The sequence below is a fragment of the Cupressus sempervirens genome, chromosome 10 (genome assembly GCF_028749045.1).
Source record: "Cupressus sempervirens isolate cs-2001-9-10 chromosome 10, ASM2874904v1, whole genome shotgun sequence".
Classification (NCBI taxonomy): Eukaryota; Viridiplantae; Streptophyta; class Pinopsida; order Cupressales; family Cupressaceae; genus Cupressus; species Cupressus sempervirens.
In genome coordinates, this window is record NC_143127.1 from 973,022,953 (window position 1) to 973,046,107 (window position 23,155).

The 23,155-nt window shown below is 35.2% G+C and overlaps 1 protein-coding gene across 2 annotated transcripts in view; it reads right to left on the minus strand.

Moving 5' to 3' along the window:
• LOC149537226 (uncharacterized) overlaps positions 1-23,155 on the minus strand; it is a 214,470-nt gene that overhangs the window by 177,887 nt on the left and 13,428 nt on the right. For both annotated transcript variants that reach the window (XM_089807416.1, XM_089807417.1), the window contains exons 3-4: positions 2,857-2,994; positions 2,370-2,615 (exon numbers count right to left, since the gene is read on the minus strand). In XM_089807416.1, coding sequence (XP_089663542.1) covers positions 2,370-2,615; positions 2,857-2,994 — 384 coding nt within the window. The remainder of the gene's footprint in view (positions 1-2,369; positions 2,616-2,856; positions 2,995-23,155) is intronic.

Here is a 23,155-nt window from a genome sequence, read left to right on the forward strand (position 1 = left end):
TCCTTAAACTGCCAGTTCACTCAATCAAAGCTATTCCTTTATTGCCAGATCAACTAAATGCTATTCCTACACTCCTAATTCAAAAAGGAGGCATTACAGAACAAGATTATACCTCGTCCCTAATCAGATAGCAATTCCTTGTTCAAACTTATTGCTGGAATTAATATAAAGTACTGTAAACAGGATGCCAGACGTTTCCAGATAACTTCTTATTCCTGTTCCTAAAACCAAATTTGTTCAGAAAATACGAAAAAATCTCTTTACACCTTTGCATTCATCTGTTTAAAACCTGTAATTAGGCCCTCTTAAACCTTATGGGTCTTTCAGAAACTCAATCCTTTGTAAACTAAGACACTTGACTTGGTAGCCTTTGACAAATTTCTTTTATCAGAATTTTTAATTAGTGTATTTCTCATCATCACAGTTGTTATGGCAAATCGATGTTGTTGTATTAAACAAAGGAGATGAAAGCTCCTTATATCGATTTACAAAGATGATGTTTCTATTATAAAACAAGCGTAAATCAAAGAGAAAAATAGAAACTACCTAATAAATTGAAGACTAACTAAGATGATCATTAAAAAAACCACTCTTGTTATATTAAACAGAGATAAAAGCTCCTTACATAGATTTACAAAGGCGATGTTTCTATTATAATAATATCAAACAATCATGAACTGAGGACAAAAATAGAAACTACCTAATAAATTGAAGACAAACTAAGATGACCATTAACAAAACTGATGTTGTTGTTGCATTAATCAAACGAGATGAAAGTTCCTTATATAGATTTACAAAAACAATGTTTCTATTATAAAACAATCATGAAATAAAGACAAAAATAGAAATTACCTAATAAACTGAAGACTAACTAAGACGACCTTTAAAGCAACATTACAATATTCTAATACGGGCCTTAATGGTCATCGTCTAATTACAATTTTTTGGTCACAAAATCTTCAGAACATTCTGCTGCTACTGAGACCCTCCCTAGATCTGCAAAATGTTAATGACCAAGAAGCCGTGATGTTGGGTAACAAAGGTACTACTCCTTGAAGCCAGAGACACCAAGATGAAACAGAAACCATGATTTTGAGAAAGACAGTCAAACCCTTCTTGCAAATGAGCACTATAGTCCAAAATAGAGTGCAAAAAGCCACAATACTTTTCTATGAGAAAAATTGGAAAAAATTAGACATGATTTTCAACGTAAAATTTTGATCGAAACCAGACAGCAGAAACCAAGACACAAATCAGCATACAGAGCATCATTTTTGAGTAATAAACAGTAAAACCCAACAAATAATTTTTGAGGAAAAAATTATAAACCCAAAACATAAGTTTTTAACAAAAAAATTATAAAACCCTTTAGAGAAGCCTTCATGCGACAAAACATGGGACTTAGCATGGTAAAACAGCACATGAAAGAACATGCAACTCACAAAAAGAACATGCAAGTATATGCAACCTTCGGAAATTAGAGACTTGATGAAACCAAAAGAATGGCAATCAAAACTCTGGATCAGGCTTGCGATTTTCAGCAAGAATCTTTAAGTGGAAAAAATTTCAAATTGGACGAAGCTTGATTTTTCCTTAAAATTCACCAACTATTATGAAATCCCATCAACCAGCTATGATAACATGTTATGGAAAATCAATATTATTTTAAACAGAGGATATGAAAGCTCCTTATAGACATTTACAAAGACGATGTTTTTATTATAAAACATTCATGACCTAAAGACAAAAATAGAAACTACCTAATAAACTAAAGACTAACTAAAATGACCATTAAAGAAACATTAAAATATTCTATTAACAATAAATGAATTCCTATAGATAATTGTCGCTTATTAAGTCATCAAAGAATTTGTAGTGTAATGGTGAATGATGTTTATTCCTTGCATTAAATGAAATATACTCCACAAACAACAAGAATTAACATTTAGAAACCATAATTTATCCTCCATGTGGTTTCTCCACGTTGTTATGTACCATTACAATATTGAATGTTAGCAACTTGTTGAAAAAGTATAATTTAACATTGATGGACTACAAAAATTTCAAACATGCACTTGTTAAACCAACTTTGGAGTTATCAAATCAATAATTGTATGCTTTGACATACAAGATACAATATTTTTATAGTGTTGTGTTTTTTGTAATGTAATTCAAGTATACAATTGTCAGTACAATTTTGAGACCAATTGATCTAGCTGTGTCATTGGGGACAGTAATATATGATATATTTCTTTCTCTGTTCCTACTCAAAACAAATGTTGACCCACACATCCATGTATCCTTGCGTAAAAAATAAAATGCATTTAAAACACATATTGAATCTCATCTATATACATCAGTCAAATTACCTTTTTCAAAAGCCTTATCCTGGGTTGGATATCAGCTTCAATGTCAAATAGAATGACTGGAGGATAGCACAATACTACCAGCCCAATATAACTTTTCGGTACCCCAATAGATATAAAGAAATCTATCAATGGATTCAAATGATATTTAACATCGCGAAGAAGTATTTTTGGAAATGATTCTATGAGCCATGGTAAGACATCCCTTCCAGAATCCAATATAGCTAATCCTCCATGACGAGCTTCCATCTACGATAAGTTCAAAACACATTGAGAAGCACCAAGTCATTGATCTAAATAATAATATCTCAAAATGCATAGCATGTTTAAAATCATTATAACTGCAGCAAACCATCTTCATCCAGGATTGTGGAAAACAATATACACACCACAAAACTATGCAATTCAAGCCTCATGATTCAAGGAAATGAATAAAATGCTTTTAAAATTATGAGAACACCAATAAAAAGATAGAAAAATGGATACAAACCTTTTCAAAAAATGATAAACATTGCTGAAGCTCATCATCTGCAGAAATGGACAACTGCCTCATCATGCGTCGGACAATGGAGCTAATAACACTCTTGTGGAAATTGGCTAAGGCAAACAATTCCTCGAAAAACTTGACCTGGAAATGTAAGCACAAGCCCCAATGCCTATCACTACAACCAAAATCCATCTATATCATGAAAACAATATGAATAAACAAGAAATCATGAACCTTGTACCAACTACCATTTTACATTGAAAACAACAGAAGTTTAGTTTCTAAAGTTATGGGCACCGAGCAACAAGCTAGCATAGAAGATTGGAAAATATATATATTTATAAGTCCTTTCCCAAGCGAGCATCTTCACACTATTGAGAAATCGGCAAGGTTGATGCCAACCAAGACAAATAAAGGACTAAAACAAATATTAAGGCCCACAGGGTTTCAGCTGTCAAGGTTTTTATCGATACTACCATTGCTGTTTTCATTTTTTATTTTTCCTCCAAAGATAAAAGACCTCCACATTATATTTCCCTACAAAATTGAGATTTAATGTTCCTGTGGCTTTTTTTCCCACTTAAAAAAGGTTCTAACACTGTTTTTACAACTGTGATATGTTCTATAAATACACTAGATCAAAACTCCCTTCTTTTGTTCATTTAAAGCAACGATTTTGTAAATGTTTTGCTTTTTAATATAATGTTCCATTTCTACCATCAAAAAATGTATTTTCTCTTCTTCATACTGCTGGAAGCAATAATAGTCATCAAAGAAATGCTAATGCACTATAGAATAAAGAAGACCCCTCTCCAATGTATTTTATAAAAGTGTATCCTTGGAATTGGGCTCTAATTTTACCAATGTAAGTTATCAACACCGAAGATGCAATTTCTATGCAGTGACATAATGTAATTTCAGTATTGAATAAGAAGCTCCTACAGCTGTATATAGCCAATCTTATTTATTCAGTTTTTGAGGCCATTTTAGCTCCTCTCCTTGACTGTGATTTTCATTCATTGTAGTTTGTTTGCTCAAAAAGTAGCACTATGTCAGAAAACAAGGTCGTAGGAAAGATTGAGGGTCATTTATTGCACTTAGGTGAAGTGCATCTTGTAGGCATTGCAGTCCTGCCAGTAAGTTTCCTTTAGTTGGGTGATGCATTGTATTCTTCTATTTCATTGTTTAGGAGGTTCTATGACAGTTGTTTGCATCCAGTGCAGTTTATGAATGGTTTGTTAACAGCAGGTGAAGAAAGGTGATGCCCCTCACTACAAAGGGATTTGTTACAAACCAATGTTTGTTCTCCGTTTTATCCTTCCATTAGGACATTGCCCTAGATTTCAAGGCCACAATTGGGGAAGATAAGCGTGGTGTTGGTCTTGACTATTGGGAAACTCACCAAATATGTTTCTTCCTGCAGATCTCTAAGGTATGCTCATCTTGACACCAGGACTAGTGCCTAGAGGTGAGAATGTCAAAGTGGAGCTGATATCTAGCAAGCCAGGTGGTGGAAATTCAAAGCTTAAATAAGATTTGTGTGTTGGAGAAGAAACTGCATATTCTATGTGTTTGGAAAATGTCTCAACCTAGCATTAACCATATTTTTTTTAATCATCAGTTAACAATTTGTAATCTTTTAGTTGTCATGAAAGTTGCTAAATGCAATTATGAAAACTGATGATTTAGTTGTCATAATAGAAAAAGAATGAAAAGGGGGAAGTTGAACAAAAGCTTGAATGAGTGGTTTGTAGTTTCACTCATCTTATATATTTAGTGCTTGAGTCGAAGGAAAAACAAGTTGAGTCACAGGTTGTTGAAGCAATAAAGTGTTGTAGTGATTCAGAGGGAAGTTGTATTGATGTCCCTGCTCTAAAAGATTAATACAAGTCCCCGATATCTTTGGTGTGAAGTTTTTCCAAAAGGGTTTCTCCGTGTAAATCATATGTTGTGAGATGTTTTGCTCCTTTTGCTAATTTATGCTTCTATATTGATGCTATATTATGGTGAAGTAATATTAACTTGTGATGTTTTATGTTCATCTAAGATAGGTTTATTAAGCATTTTAGAAATGATAGTTTTGAACAAAACAAAGAAGATAATATTTTCATGGTTTTTCATTTTAGGACAACTTAATTTTCAGGATTGTATTACTTCGCCAATACCTTTATTAAATTAGAGATTAGATACATTTCCAGCAATTTCCCAACACTGCATAAAACCATGAAAAAAAAACATCGCATGGACCCTGTGTTAGACAAGGTTTGTGTGTTGGATAAGAAAATGTTTGTTTTATGCATAGTTCCATGGAGTTCTCAGACAAAGGGACACAGGGTTGTGGGGATGACTTTCAAGGACGGGGGAACCAAGGGCTTAAATTTAAGGACAACAATGGAACATTAGTTGGGGGAGCCGCGTTGATAGACCAATTGAGGTGACTTGAAATCTTCAAGGCAAAATCTGCAAAATAGTATATTTGCTAGTGCCCCGTAAAAGGCAAACTTGTTTCCACAAGGTTTAAGGTTGCAATCAGTATGTAATGACGTGCAAAATAGCGACTTGACAACATCCCTAGTGGAGGTGGTATCGGTGGTGGTGTTGTGGGGGGACATTTCCCCAAAGTCTTAAAAATGTCCCTCAACTGGAGACGTAGGGTTTTTGAGGAGAGCATTGTCCCTGTGGAACACTAGTTCTATGTAAGGAAGGTGTCACATGGCCTTATTGTTAATCATTATAATACATAGGAGCCAACATTTCTTGGAGGGCTAAAATTCTTATTGCTCAGCTAAGAACCAACTCTCACCAACTTCGTTGTGAGACCGGACGTTGGAAGAGGCCAAAGGAGGCTTGGAAAGAGAGAATTTGCAGATTCTGCAATTCTGGGAAAGTTGAAACTGAACAGCACTTTATTTTAGAATGTGAGGCCTACAAGAGTAGCAGAGACAAATTTGCGGACACTATATGTGACAATTCTTGGCATAACCTATTCAACGAAGAGTACATTGAGCAATTGGGTGGACTCATCATCATCCTGCACAAGAAGCGAACATTGCTACTTAAGTCTACTTGAGTTGTCTTGCTGTCCCATAGGCTATTTTTAGCCTCATGGACGTTAAAATTTTATCTATCTATCTATCTATCTAATCAAAAGCTGAAAGTATCTACTAAAAAATCAGTGTTATTTTCGAGGTAAAATAACTAATCATGCCAAGATGAGGAACAACACTGAAATATTTTTTGCCAAACAGAAAATAAACGAAAACTCTACTGGAGGCACAATAATAATATTTTTTGCTGATTTTTGGACTTGGGATGGAATTGAGTTAAAATTTGAATAATCTAAAATGAAATATATGTTCTCAAATAACAATTTGCCTTGAGTTAAAATTTGAATAATCTAAAATGAAATATACGTTCTGAAATAACAATTTGCCTTCAATACAAACTAAGACTGATTTTCCTCTACAATATTTGAGCACAATAGATTACCCAAGTACTGCTGATAGACGCTAGAGTCTCTTTGAATGTGTGAGAAATGGCAGCCACTTTGAATCCAGAGATGGAATCATTTCACCTCCAGATTGGCACCTAAAGATTGAATATTAAGAGAGTTATTGTTCCTAAACACAATAAGAACCAATGTTCTTTCTATGCCTTCAACCATACATGCAGTCCTAGATAATCGTCCAAGCTGAGATACCATGGGGTTATCTTCCCAGAGCGCAGAGATAGAAAAAAAATGAGAACATAATAAGCATGCCGCCTTCTTCTGGTTAAGTGACTTATAAAGGCAAAAATCCACTTTCCTCTCCATCCCTACAAATCAGGTGATTTCCTTAAATAAATAGGTGATGGCATTACTTACTTGACCATTATATTAAATCATCAATATAACTTTCAGCCGACCCCTTCATTAAGTCTTAGGCTTATTTCTTTAAGTTTTAAACGGCCCTGATTGATGACTGAAAAATAAGAATCACTTAAGTGACAAAAGGCCCACATAATCGTCTCCTTTTATTTCATAAAATTGGCTAGGACTAGGAGATGCACAACTAGCATCATACTTAACAAAGTATTTATTAATAATTTATTTAAGAGGGACATTGTAGTCCCCCTTCCCAAGATTGTTGGTATGCTAGCAATCATAAATTGGGGTGTTGTAGTATCTCATCATTTTCCCATATGGCATCATCAATAGGCAATCCCTTCCACTTTATCATATACTCACACACAATCTTATTTCTCGGCTTCTTTTCCCTCTAATCTGCAATACCTCCACATTTCAGAATCAATTTTTCTTCTTCATCCAATGGTGGCAATTCACGAGAGGCAATTGTTTGTTGTCCCAATGGTTTCTTTAAGCAAGACACATGGGGAATATTATAGATTCTACTACCTGCTGCAGGTTCAAGTTCATATGCAACTTCTCTAATTTTCCTAAGTACCTTGTACCCAAAACCTTGGTGTCAATTTTTTCCTCCGTTGTTTTCTAATGAAAATTGTCTATAAGACTGCAAGCATAGGAAAACCAAGCGTACTACCTGAAATATCCTCTCAACTCTATGTTTGTCTGCATGCATTTTATGTTGGTTTATGTGCCTGTGAAATATCGTCTTACAAAGCTTTGAAAATGTCTCGGTAACTCTATATGGTTTCTTTTGCTCGGGGCACTCTGTTGTCATCAAAGGCTTAGTCCATAAATGACAAAGCTCCATATCTGTACAATGCCTTAAATAAAGACATTCCAAATTGTCATGTGATAGTTAGTATTGTAACAATACTCAACCAAATGCAACCATCTGACCCAAGCATGTTTTCGTCTTGAAACATAGTTTTTAGAGATAGCCCTCAACCTACTTATTCACAATTTCAGTTTGTCCATTCGTCTAAGGGTGATAACTGGTTCTGGGAGTCAATTTTGTCCTTCCCAAACGGAATAAATCTTGCCAAAATATGCTGATAAACCTGCTGTCCCTATCACTGACAATAGTCTTAGACCGTGCAGTCTGAACTCTCCTCAAAAAAACAAATCAGCAGCTTGTGAAGCTAAGTAATCTATAGCAATGGCAAAGAAATGAAAATATTTAGTTAGCCCATCTATCACTACAAATATGCAAACCTTTCCATGTACTCACAGTAGTCCTATGATGAAGTTTATCAATACTCTTTCCCACTTATGCTCTGGAACAAGTAATGGTTGTAAAAGACCTGCCCAAAAAGTGTGCTCTGCCTTATTCCATTGGCATGTCAAACATTCACAGACATGTTGCAGTATATCGTCTTTAAGCTCCTTCCAAGAGAATCTCTCTCTCACCACCATAATGCTCTGCATTAGTTTAGACCCACGTACAAGGTAGATCTTGCTTTTGTAATATATCACTTCCCCAATAATTGAATATCTATTATTATGTACCTTCCCATCCGCTATATCACTAGCAAAAGGTATCTTTAGCGTATTTGGACAGCAGCTGCGATTTCCAATCAGAAGAAATTTCAGTAAGTGAATAGAGTGGGTCTTCTAGAAAGTACATCAGCAACCTCATTCTTCTTTGCTTTGATATATTCCACATCAAAGTCATATGCATGAATCTTACTCACCCACTTTTGTTGGCTTTCATTGAGATCCTTTTGTTCCAAAAAATATTTCAAACTATTATGATCAATTCTAACAGTAAATTTTGCACCCACATACTGTCTAAATTTGGCTAATGTATGCATGATAGCCAACATCTCTTTATCATACATGGAATACAATTTCTCTAGATCTCTGAGATTCCTGCTCTCAACACAAGAGGATGTTTGTCCTACATTAGTACCGCTCCAGTTCCTTGACCTGAAGCATCAAGTTCCACAATGAAAGGCACTGTGAAATCAGGGAGGGCTGAAATTGGACATTGCTCATGATGTCCTTGAGCTTTTAGAAAATCACCTGAGAATCTATAGACCACTAGAAAGTCCCCTTCTTTGCAAGGTTAGTCAAAGGAGAAGCTAACTAAGAAAAGCCTTGAACAAATCTTCTGCAATAACAACATAAACCAAGAAACCTCTCAAATTGGAAATGCTTTTAGGAGGTGTCCAACCCAAGATTGCTAGTATCTTCTCTTGATGAACTTTTACCCCTTCAACACTAAATATGTGTCCTCGATAGAGAATCTATGACATTCTAAATTCACACTTGAAAACTTTAGCAAACAATGACTGTTGTTCCATGATACTCAGAACAATGTCCACATGCTGCAAATGTTCTTCCCAAGGTTTGCTATATATTAGTATATCATCAAAAAATACTCATACAAACTTCCTCAACCTCTCAAGAAAACGTGACTCGTACAAAATTGATAAGTCATTGGTGCATTTGTGAGACTGAAGGGCATAGCAATTAATTCGAAGTGTCCATAGTAACAATGGAATGTTGTTTATCTGATGATAGCCAGACTGTAAATCAATCTTGGAAAAGAAAACTAAACCATGCAGCTCATTCAAAAGTTAATTTAACCAGGGTATGGGATATTTATTCTTTATTAATCTTTTATTCAATGCCTTGTAATAAATACACATACATAATGTCCCATCCTTATTGACCAGCCCTATAGAAGAAGCAAAAGGGTTGGAATTTGGGCGTATGTGTCCCATTTCCAGCAGCTTCTTAATTGTCTTTTCAATTTCATATTTGAAATGATGAGGATGCCTGTAAGAAGTGGTCAGAACTAGTTTTGAACCTTCTTCAAGCTCAATTACATGCTCAAATCCCCTATAAAGGGGATGCCAAGGAGGAATATCCTCAAACACTGCAACATGTATATCTAACAGAGATTGTGAATTAATATGGTAAGTGGGTTCCTTTCTCGTGGTGGACTAATTAAAAACAAAGCAATGAGTTGCCCATTCTATGTCGTCGTGTCAGAAGAAAGTCTCCATTCTCCTGGTTGAAGCTATCCTCGGTCCAACATCATCTATACCTTTTAGTACGGTTTCCTTATCCTCAACCATAAATTCCAATTTCCTTTGTTTGAAATCTTGAACATACCTCTCTAATGACTCAAGCCACTGAAGTCCCAAAACGGCATTAATATTGTTAAGTACTAATGTTGGGCACTCCAGTGTAGGAGAAAAAGCAGCAGCGCGAACAATTTCATTCTTCACCATTCGTTTTTCCATCCTCAAAGAATTCCTTCTAAAGATTCAATCACTTACTTGCAACATGTTGACCAGTCCAAGGTTGGTATCTCCAATCTTCTTGTTCTTCAAGGTGAAACTAGTCTCCAATGTCATTTCCTTTGTATCATTCTATAATTGGATTTGCCTATCTTTCTTTGCATTTTGAGTTTCAGTTCCTAACATTCTTGGATCTGCATTCCACATTTTCCATTAGATTTTCAATTTAGAAAGCAAGACTTTACAATCATGAAATAGACATGTGCAAGAAGTTTGAGCAAATTATTGAATTCAAACTTTGTTTAGGATGACCAAATCATTTTGACTCTTCAAGGATTTTCATTAATCAAATATATGGCTTACCTTGCTGGCTAGTACTGAAAATCTAGGTGCTTAGAATCTGATTTTTAACATAAAATCGTACCAAATTATGATTTTAAATGAGTTTTCTTTAAATTGTGGTCTAATAAAGCCTTATTTTTTGTATTTTCTACCCAGATTTTATCTCCTTCAATGCCCTACACTTCTGATTTCTTGGAGAATCGATGAATTTTGCCTCCTAAAATCCTCTAAAAATCACCCCTCTAGTCATGAAATCGCTGCTTCTTATTGCAAGTTTGATCTGCTTGTGGTGAAAATGAAATGAACACACCCTCATTATATAAACGCCAAGGATGAAAAGGGGGCACCTCTTGGTCTAGGTCGACATGAATTTGATCAATCAATCAATTTTAAATTCAACCATTTTAATTTGTTTGAAGAGGCTGACTTGTATTTGGCCAATCAATCAGATTTAAATTTAACATTTTTGTTGAAGAAATGGTAGCTTCGGTCAGAAATGATGATTGATTTCATGATGAATATATATGTGTGTATGTATATCAGCCTCGGTATATTCTGATATACATACACACATACATATTTGTATTGCTCTCAGTCATATAGTTACATCATATCATTTTGGAAAATCAATCATCATGTTTGTATCCAATTGAAGAACCATAGATTCTAAGTATATAATCGATCTGCATTAGAGACTATTAAATTGCAGATTATAGTTAATTGATGTTTCATATCCAATCCCTATCAGGCATCATGATCGGCAATTAGAACCAGATGGAAATTTAATATGTTTGAGCAAGATCACTTTCAATCTTGATTAAGGAAATCATTTGCAGTTGTTAACGGTTGAAACCCGATTAGAGATTGGGCATGAAGAGGTACCTCTTCATAAGATATACCCATGAACGGGCGTGTTCTTCATTATATAGGGTGTGAGGAGACATACCCATGAACCGGCATGTCTCCACAAGTTCATGGGTATGTCTCCTCACACCCTATATAATGAAGAACCGATCCCATGGGAAGGACGTCGAAAATTAATATGTGCTCTGCCCTTTAATGTTCGGTAACTGCAAATATCAGATTCAGAATTACAAATTAATAATCAGTCTTTATTAATATTGAATTGTCATTTGCATACACACTTTACAAAGGTCGAATTCTGATTACATCTTGCTAAATAGAATCAGAGATTAGTAATTATCATATTCTGAAAATTGAAAAGACATTCACAGTTCTAATCTGAAATAAATCTAATAATCTTTAACATGGTATTAGAGCCTTGCTAAGGAAGATCCGATTAGAATTGAGAGTTCAGATTACTCAGAATATAAATTCTATCTCAAAAGCATAATCTTGATTTTCAGTCTGCATCAGATCGAAATTGAATGGCTCATCGATAAACTTGAAGTTATTAACATCTGCATTAAGGGTGCTGAATCAAAGAATGGAATAAGCGGAAGACTAACAGGTGGGAGCGTTGTCAAATCAAGGAAGCTTGATTTGTATAGATGGAATCGCAGTCAAATAACCCACTGCCTCCCTATGATGTATTTGCGGTAAACCAAGGGCATTTAATAATTATTATGTCGGGCCTCTTTATTGGCATTCATTGTATTAACAAAACCAAGACTGTAGTGTTGATTATCAAGCAGATATATGTTGGCCGCATTAAATATTATGGTTCCTCGCCTATAGTTTGAACAAAAATATTCAAGCAATCATCCAGATGCAGTAATATTCCCGTGAATTCCTCTTTGCTAAACTGTTGGTGCAAGACTCTTCATTGCTTGACTGCAGAATCATTAACAGTGTTGTCGTCAAGACCCTTGGAAGGAGATGAGCTTTTGTTTATTGCTACGGACTCCTACTTGTTCAGACCATAGATTGCAAACTCAGACTCAGAGTATTCTCAGCAAGCCCAAAAAATTTAACTCGACAAAAACCCGGAGAAAACTCGACAACTTAGAAAGAACTGAATAATAAATTCTCTTAAAGAAACATCGTTTATTTGTAAAAATCAATTACAAAATGTATTAAATTAAAAATTTATATCTTGAAAGAAAAAATGCATGGTTTTGTAGCAAAAACAGCATGTGAAAAACACATTGCCCAACAAAAAAAATGGAGAGTACTCAACAACTCCGTGAGTACTCAGAGAGTTTGCGAACTATGGTTCAGACTACATAATTTGTATTACTCATTGCAAATACTCTGAGATTGACGAGTTACGGATTAACATTGGTAGCTACAGCAATATTTAGAAATATTTGCAAGTCAATCAGTGATTTGTGAAGGCATTGAGAAGTCTTCACTCTTTAGGAGTTGATACTACGAGTTCATTCAAGCCTGCAGTTTATAAGAAGAAACATGTGTTCTAGGTTCACCTATACATACTGAAATTGTTCACTCAGAATTGTTAGAAGGTAAAATCCACCAAAATAAAACAACTCTCAATATCCTTATTAATTCCAAAACATGTAAATAGAAGATGCAACAAGCATAGAAAGATAACCATACACAATAACACTAGATTTGTTAACTAGGGAAACCCTTGATCAGAGGACCCTAGTGAGTATGACGCCCACGAGATGATGTACTAATATAAATGTTCCTTGTGAAAGGATGGACCCTGTTAGGAGTCAATGAAATACAATCAGTACATATGAGTCCCTGTTAGAAGACTCTGAATCCCTGTTAGGAGTTGTGCCAACCCTGTTAGGGGTTGAAGGGAAGACAAATAGACCCATTGTCCAAACAACTTCAATACTATCCTCATTGAATAATACAAGTGTACATCAACAACTGTCCAACAGCAACTTATCTTACCAAATACAATTCCTTGTAAGCTCACTGTGCCTCAACTGCACAAATCTCTGCTTTGATCCAAAAATTATTGGCATTCAAGCTCGCACATAGATATTACCGCATATCACACTCTAGCAAAAGGAAATGACCTCTCCTTTACACAAAGTCCTAAAACAAGTTATTGAGTTGGCCTTGAGGCTTTCCCAATTTACAATAATAATATAGGACCACCTTAAGATATTACATTGTATGTTACATTAGAATATTACGTCTTTTCACAATTACAAGCAATTTGTCGGCTCACAATCTTCATAACTTTCCACTTGCCGATCATCTAATCATGCTAACTTAATCAAGTCATCTTCAACATGTCTTCAACTTTTGCCTCGGCTCGCTCACCCAGATTCCATCTCTGTTGGGAGATAAAATCCAAATAACAATACCTATTGTCCAGAAATGTTGTCTAAAAGCTACCTTCACCAAACTCTTCATAACTTTGTGTAACAAATGGATTTTCGTAACAAATTAAAGAAGAACTAATATTTGGTTTCACATAGAAATGAAAGAGTTTTCTTCAACCATCTTCAAAGCAAACATCTTAAATCCTTTTCATGAGACATTAACTGATTTAACTACTAACGATTAACTGAGATTTGAAATAACTGGAATAACAATTAACTGAAATAATGATTAACTAAAGTAACTGAAATAACGATTAACTAAAGTAATTGAAATAACGATTAACTGAAGCAACTAAAATAACGATTAATTGAAGTAACTAAAATAACGATTAACTATCTTCCCTTGTATATAGTAAAGTAAATACATGATCAGTTACAAGAGGAATAAAAATGCATATCAGGAATGGAAAGAAGTAACTAGCAAGTCTTTAACTAGTTGTACAAGCCTCGGCTTTTAGTAAGAGGAGAAGCATTGACTTAAGCTTAACCTCCCAACCTCTAACCATATTCATTCCCACACAATCTATTGAATAGAAAGGCCATACCTACCCCAAGATCAAGCTTGGGATACTTCTAGTCCAACCACCTGAGCATTTTCAGTGTTTAGAATGTCCGCACAATTATGGACAAACCTGTCTGAATAATTGGCACTGTTGACATCAAGTGATCATTGATGGCAAACATGCCTTCAACGACCTTGGCCAAGGTTTTCGGATGGGTTCAATTACCCAATCACCACTGCACGACTTGACAACAAGAGAACAATAAGTATGAACATGCATGAGTTATTAAATGATTTTCCTTTTAAAAATAATATAGAATTGTTATGCCATGTCTGATTTTTATTTCCATGTTATTGCAAATTTCTATCTCACCTCTTCACCTCTTCCTTGGCTATACAGTCGGGTGAATCCTAGGTGTTTGAATCTCACAGTAACTAGCTCTTGTTGATCCTCAATAGACATAAGAATATTACATGTTTTCAGCATATCACATTTCTGTGACCTGAGAATTATAAACTTAAGACTTGCAAAATAAATACCATTTGATTCTGACATTCAGTAGTAAAATAAAGATGTGAAATCATATCATGAACAATTGGTCTTGACTTATCATGAGAAGTTCTAACTTAAGGAGGAACTATCCGATGATATCAAACAAGGATGTTGTACAACATTTCAAGGAACTGTATCTTACTGTTGTAAATACAATGCAGTGGTATCTGATAAAAACATATTATAAATCATTTGGATATGGTAAGTCAACCACATAACCTGCTAAGTTCGAAAAGTATTGGAGCATTGGCTAGACGCTATTAATCAGTTCCTTAATGGAAATAACTCCAAACGCAAACCTCAGTGTGATTACCAATCACGTCTTTCAGCGAAAGTATTCAATGAAATGGGGATATCGTGGTAAGGAAATATGCAGAGGGAAAGAACGTGGGGAAAAATGCTGAGAGATATTGTGAGGAATGAGACTCAATGGTCTTGTTATATTCTTGGTTTCTCACGGCTTTCATAAATAAAAGGCTTTCTAAGATCGTCATCCGTAACTCATGATCGGTTTACAAAGATTTGTTTTCTTGATCCATCGAGAATCAAATGCCAAATGTACATTTCAGTTTCAAGTAAAGAATTGAATAGATAAGGAAAAGAATTTCAAGGTTATGAATCAAGGATAAATTATAATATATTTATCTACTTGCACATAGATGTATTTATAAGATTGGCATCATATTATATGTTTTTATCCAAGGTTGTATCTCTTATTATGTAGATCTAAATACATGCTTTATTCGGAAGATTAGTTTATCTTCTTGTACATGTATTTAAATCTATGTATTCGATAGAATCTTCTATAAAAACTATATTATGCTGTCACCTTTATTTCTATATCTATGTGCGCATACATAAATATGCGTTATAATGAAATGATGGAAATGTAATCATAATCCAATAAACATATGTATTTTAATTAAATTAAAATCATTAATGTTTTTAATGTTTATATAATAGCTCATGCGTGTCAAAATGATTGTACCCTGCTATACAAGTCACTAGGTCCTTACCAAGATAGTTAGAAGTCATACCTGTCGACCAGAGAAGTGGACTAAGATAGTACCCCATTCCGTTGATCCTGTTTAGCAAAACTTCTCCCTTTCATCTTATCTTGCAATCACTCGTGCAACATTTTCCACAATAATAACAAGTTCCATGATAAATCCATAATAATATTTAATGTAGATATTAGCAATAAGTTTAATTACTAACCATAATTCTGAAACCAAGCAACTACTAACTACTATCATCATCATATGACAAATAATGGATAACAACCATCATCATTGAACAGTTAAACAATAATGAATACAACAGATATATTTAACTACCCTTTTCACATGATTATGAAAGAAAATCCATTCAATTCAACAGCAATAATAAATTTAAATTAGGTCAAAATTTGGGATGTAACATACCCTCCCCCTTAAGTTTTTCATCATCCCTGATGAATGTCATAGCAAAAACTTAAAATTAACATCTATCCAGACCATTACATTAATGAAAAGAACTGAAAAGTAAAAGTTCAGGCTCTAGCCCAAGAGAAAAGGTGAGGGCATTTTTGGAAAATTTCATGATAATCTTCCCAAGTAGCATTATCCTCTACATACTGATCCCACTGGACCTTGCATTGAGTCACATCTCTATTTCGTAAAGCGTAGCGTACGCACCTCGAGTATTCTGAGTGGTTCTGTTTCCACCACCCCTAGATCTCGCACCTGTAATAAGTTCCAATCAATTATATGATCATGATAAGCGATGTACTTCTTAAGATATGACACATGAAAGATGTCATGCATCCTAGCAAGAGCTAGTGGTAGGGCAATTTTGTAGGCTACTGGGGTCCTACATACCTTGGGGCCAACTTTTCATTCTTACCAAACTTGATGGTAGTCTTTTGAGGTTTTAGTTTTAATAGCACCTTTTCTCCCGCTGAGAATTCTCTACGCGTCCTTTTTGCATCTGCATAACTTTTCTGTCTATCGTTGGCTTCTTTCAATCTTTGACGAATTTGGATTACCTGTTCTTCCATTTCCCTAAGCATTTCAGGTCCAACAATAATTTTGTCCTCTAATCGATTCCAGCTCACAGGAGTTCTACATTTGCAGCCATATAAATCCTCAAAGGGGGCCATTTTAATGGTGGATTGATAGAAATTGTTATAAGCAAATTCTACCAAGGGTAGATATGTTTTCCACTGATATTACCAATCCATACAGTAAACTCTTAAAAGATCCTCTAAAACCTGAATTAGTCTTTATGTTTGACCATCAATCTCGGGATGACAAGCTGAGCTAATGTTTAGCTTAGTCCCTAATGCCGAAAATAATGTTTGCCAAAATCTGGAGGTTATCCTAGCATCCCTATCTGAGATAATTTTCTCTCCAACTCCATGTAGGCTGAAAATCTCCTTTATGAATTTATGAGCAATTTTTGGTGATCCATCGGTTAGATTTCCTGATATAAGATGAGCAACCTTAGTCAATCTAACCACTACTACTAGAATGGTGGTGTCAATTCCGTGTCATAGGTAACCCTTATACAAAATCCATGGAAATTATCTGCCATTTCCATTCTGGTATCTCGTTTGGTGCAAAAGGCCAATTGGATAACAATGTTCAGCCTTTACTCTTTGGCATTCCAGGTATCTCGCCACAAAATCTGTTATTTCCCTTTTCATTCCTTTCCAAAAATATAGAGGTTTTATATCTGACAACATTTTAGTTACTCCAGGGTGTCCTGAATATGGAGTTGAATGGAATTCTTCGAGAATCATTCTTCGAAGTTCAGTTTTGTTGGGTATATAAATCCTATCATGGTATCATAACAATCCATCCTCTTCTATCCTAAATTTTGAATACCTGGGATCCTCTAGGTCTCTGATGAGAGCTTGGCTAATCTCTCCATAAAATTCATCATGCTCTAGATGTTGCAATACCTGATCTTTTAATCTGAAATTTATGACAACCATCACGAAAATGTGTCTCCTTCTGTTTAAGGCATTTGCTACCTTGTTTTCCTTACCCTTGATGTAATTAATATCAAACTCATAATTTGCTAAAAATTCCAGTCATCTCCTCTGTCTAGCATTAAGGTTGGGTTGAGTGAAAATGTATTTTAGGCTATGGTGGTCGGATCGAAGACCGAAAGGTTTCCCTATCAAGTAGTGTCTCCACATTTGAAGGGCATGAACTATAACTGCCAATTCTAGATCATTAGGGGCATAATTTTGCTCATAGTTCTTCAATTTCTTGGACTCATATGCAATTACCTGCTTATCCTGCATTAGCACTCCTCCAACTCCCTCCCTTGATGCATCCATTATGACTACGAATTTCTTTTGTTGGTCGGGTACTCTTAGTATGGGTATAGTAGTTAACTTTTCTTTCAGATACTCAAAAGCTGATTCGCATTTTTCAGTCCATGTTGCCGGTTCGCGGTTCGGTTCCGAGTTCGGGTTCGAGGACCGGTTCGCTGGTTCGACAAAATTTTGAAAAGGGGTTTGGGTTCGTTTGGGTTCGTTAGTACAAAAACATGTAAAAAAAAATATTTTATATATATATATATATATATATATATATATATATACATCTTTATGAAGCATGAGTTAGAATTAGAATGTAGCATAGTAGCATAAACACATTTGAACAACAAAAAACTTTAAAACAGCATAAACAATATAGTAGCAAACCACAGTGATCATTGGAACCCCTAGCGACTAGATCTCTTCCCTTTCATTTAAAAAATTCATAATTGTATCTGATTAGTTTATGCAGATCAACAGTAAGTTTTAATAAAAATTTCTTCTTCTCATAAATTTATTTACCAAACTCTTATTATGATTAACATAATCGATTGAACATGGTTAAAAACTAATTAGATCTAGCTTGCAGAAGGTAAATCCCTTTGACCAGCTGAATATTCTTCAATCTCTTTGGGCACAATCTCCCAAGCACTGATCAACAACAGTAAACTGGAAAAAGACCATTCATGGAGGCCTTTGGATAACACAGTCTGACATCCCAGATTCAATATTCTTTAATACAATTTTTAATATACCTAGAGGAGAAATAATCAGCCAAACAGTTATAGACAATGTGGTAAGTAGCTGCCCCACCTGACCATATTCATGTGACCGTAACTTTCTTCTGCAAGGCAACATTTCCCAATAAAACATTGTTTATTGTTTAGTGTTTGAAAAATTCATATTGCTACTCAAATAGGCCCTGAAATTCCTCGAAATTGGTCATGGTGGTCGCCACATGTTGAGCATCTTCTCTTGTGGGTGTCTCAAATTTAGTACCATTTTGATTCAAATAGAAAGTGTTTTATAGCTAGGGATTACTCAACACTAAAAAACTGTGGCATTGTAATGCCTACCAACCCAGACCCAAGATGTATCAACATAAATTAAATTAAAACATGTTGTAATGTGGAAAATTTATATGTGGTTCTCCTAGGTTCGAACCCTGGTCCGAAATTTTATATGTGGTTCTCTTGGGTTCGAACCAGATCGAACCAGGCCTCCAAAAACGAACCCAGGTCGAACCGGACCAGAACCACGAACCGGTTTGAACCGGTACATGGTCCGGAGGGGGGGGGGAAGTACCCGTGCAACTTAGCCTTTTTCTATAGTGATGTGATTGGGTAAGCTATTTTGGAAAAATTCCTAACAAATTTCCTATAGAATCCTGCCAATCCCATGAAACTCCTGACTTCTATCACATTCTTAGGTATAGGCCATTCCTTATTTGCTTTGATTTTTGAAGGATCTACAGCTATTCCTTGCGCTGATATAATGTCCTAAATACTGGATTTATTTTTGATAAAATGAGCATCTAGACAATTTTCCGTATAATTTATGTTCTCTCAGCCTTTACAAGACTTTTTCTAGATGCTCTTGATGTTTTTTCTTGTTCTTCGAATAGATTAGGATGTCATCTATAAAGACCAATACAAACTTATCTAGACAATCTTGGAATATGCTATTCATTAAATTCATGAAAGCTGTCAAAGCATTGGTAAACCCAAAGGGTAATACTATGAACTCATAATGCCCATATCTAGTTTTGAATGCAGTTTTGTGAATATCTTTGTCCTTGATGCGGAACTAGTGATATCCCGACCTTAAGTCAATCTTTGAAAATACTGTAGCGCCTTTCATTTGATCAAAGAGGTTGTCTATTCTAGGAAGTGGGTATCAGTTTTTAATGGTGACCTTATTAAGAATTCTATAATCTATGCATAATCTCATAGTTTCGTCTTTCTTCCTGACAAACAATACTGGGGCTCCCCATGGTGAAACACTAGGCTGGATAAGTTTCTTATTTAACATATCCTGCAATTATATTTGCAACTCCATTAATTCTATGGTGGTCATTCAATAAGGTGCTTGAGAGATGGGTTTTGCTCCTGGTATCAGATCTATGGTAAAATCAAAGACTCGGGATGGAGCTAAACCAAGGAGTTCTTCGGGAAACACATCCTGATATTTCTTTAGATAGGGATACTTTTTCTTCAAAAGATTTCTTTAATTTTTCTCTGATTTCCCCATCTTCAAAAATGTAATCATCTCCAGAAGTGGTGTTTATAAGATCTCTCATATCTTCAACTCTTACTGCAAAAATCTCGCAACCTTTTCTTCCACATTTCTTGAGTTGCATGGTGGAAATCTGTTTTGATTTAATTTCATGTATAATCCCTTTAATGCTTAGAGGTTTACCTTGGTCATCCAAACAATCTACAATTTTTGCAAGACAATCAACCTTGGCCTTATGCTCACTGAGTCAATTAATGCCTATAATAATATCGTAAGACCCAAGAGGTGCTACGTACAAATTAAATTCAGTGGAGAAATTTGGAAAATCAACCTGAGCCTCAAATAGACACTACTCTACCATAGCCCTTGACTGGTTTGCATACTCAACTGTCCATGGTTTTGCCATAAAAATAGATCTCTTTGGAAATCTACTTAATAGTTTAGGTGATATAAAGCATTCAGAAGTTGCAGTATCAATTAAAATAGAAACAGGGTTCCCGTAGATCTTACTCGAAGTTTTGATCAGGCCTATCTATTGTTTTGCTTGTTGAGTGTCAAGTGTTGCATGGATCCTTTGTTGATATACATGTTGATGTGGAAGGGGTGGTCGATGTGACTGATTGGTATTAATCTTAACGGGGCATTTATTAGGATAATGATCTCCTTCACAAGTGAAACATCCTGAAGGTGGTCGCTTCTTTTCACTACCCTTATTATTCTTATTTGTATTGAAATTACTTTTAAAATCCTTGATTCCATTCCCTTTTGTTTCTGGTTTGTTAAATTTATAATCCTTAAACTGTTTCTTCTGAGATCCAGTATCTGTACTTTCTGTATTCCAGTTTGTTTTTCTTTTATTATCCCAGATGGAATCATCTCTCTTGATTTTATATTCCTGTCGGACAGCCTTTTCTAGAGCCTCTTCCATGGTTCGAAGAGTGAGAACATCAACTGCCCTCCTATTCTATTATTCGATCCCATGATGAATTTCCTCACCTTTAGGTTTCTGTCTTGTTGGTATGGTGGTACATACTTTAGTAGTCGGGTGAATTTCTCCCAATACTTATGTACGGTCATATCTCCTTGCTTGAGATTTTGAAAATCGAGCAACTTTTGATCATAGAAGGTTTGAGGTAAACAACGGTTCTTAAAAATAGTTACAAACTTTTTCCGGGTAATCTCAGTGGTTTTGATGTTTAGCTCTATCTTGGCGTTTCCCCACCATGTAGCAACTTCTCCAGCAAAATGGTATATTCCCCAAACTGCTTTTGAGGTTTCTGAAAAGTTCTTAATTTCAAAGTACTGTTCCATTTTGGTTAACCAGGCCTCTGCATCCTCTCCGGATTCAAAACCAGCAAATTTAGATGGTTTGATCTTCTTAATATCTGCGGATAGGTCACTTACTATTTCAAGTTTCTTCTGCTTTTCATTTTGGGAAGGTGAAGTTTGAGGGGTGTTCCTGCTGTGTTCAGAGACTTTTGTTTATGTTCTAGGAGGGGGTGAGGATTGCATTTCCTCTTGGTCATGCCCCATCTGGCCTGCCATTTCATTCATTATTTTTTCCATATTATCTAACTTCAGTTGCGTTTCTTGCTAAATCTGAAGTAGTAAATCAGTGGAAGATTGTCTGTTATTTTCACGGACCATGTCTTGGCCTGCAACGTTCTCTTCGCTGCTCATATTTCTTGTTTACTAGTTTGACCTGGAAATTATCAAGATTCTTATGTTAATTTTTTTTTAACTTAATTTCTACAAGATAAAGAGATTGTGAATAGATAAAACACAGGAATAAACCAATTTATTTAATCTATTTTAATACTTCTATGTTGTATTTACGACAGCCTTATCTACAAAAATTTCCTCCTCAGAGGATGTTTACATTGTAGATTCAGTCATTCTGAATTTTCTTTATTTTCAGCATTCAATTCAGTTTCAAATTTGTACATATCCCGCACCATCCAAGATCTATGGAAGTGCATAAGAGAATTGGCCAGACGGGCGTTCCAAATTTGAATCAGTTTGTTTCTATAGACCGCTTTATTGGCAAGAATCCACCTGATTCTTTCTTTTCTCATTCGTTGCAAAGCCTGCTTTAGGGTTTCATTGTCCTGAGGCATGGAACAAGTGTAGTCATAGTTCGGTATGTTCCTAATTAGGTATAAAAAGATGGGATGTCGTGCCTTCTTGCGAGGTGTTTTATGTACTTGCATCCTGTCCATTTAATCTAGGAATTTTCAGATTTAATAATCTTTATTTAAGTGGTGTGCCCTAGGTTCAGTGTCGAACCCAGCACTCTGATACCATATGTAACAAACAAATTTTCATAACAAATTAAAGAAGAACTAATATTTGGTTTCACATAGAAATGAAATAGTTTTCTTCAACCATCTTCAAAACAAACATCTTAAAATCCTTTTCATGAGACATTAACTGATTTAACTACTAACGATTAACTGAGATAACCATTCAACTGAACTAACTGGAATAACGATTAACTGAAGTAACTGAAATAACAATTAACTAAAGTAACTGAATTAATGATTAACTGAAGTAACTGAAGTAACTAAAACAACGATTAACTATCTTCCCTTGCATATAGTAAAGTAAATACATGATCAGTTATATGAGGAATAAAAATGCATATCAGGAATGGAAAGAAGAAACATACAAGAAGTAACTAGCGAGTCTTTAACTAGTTGTACAAGCCTCGGTTTTCGGTAAGAGGAGAAGCATTGACTTAGGCTCAACCTCCCAACCTCTGACCATATTCATCCCCACACAATATATTGAATAGAAAAGCCCTCCCTACCCCAGGATCAGGCTTGGGATATTTCTAGTCCAGTCACCTGAGCATTTCCGGTGTTTAGAATGTCTGCATAGTTATGGACGGACATGTCTGAATAACTGGCACTACTGACATCAAGTGATCATAGATA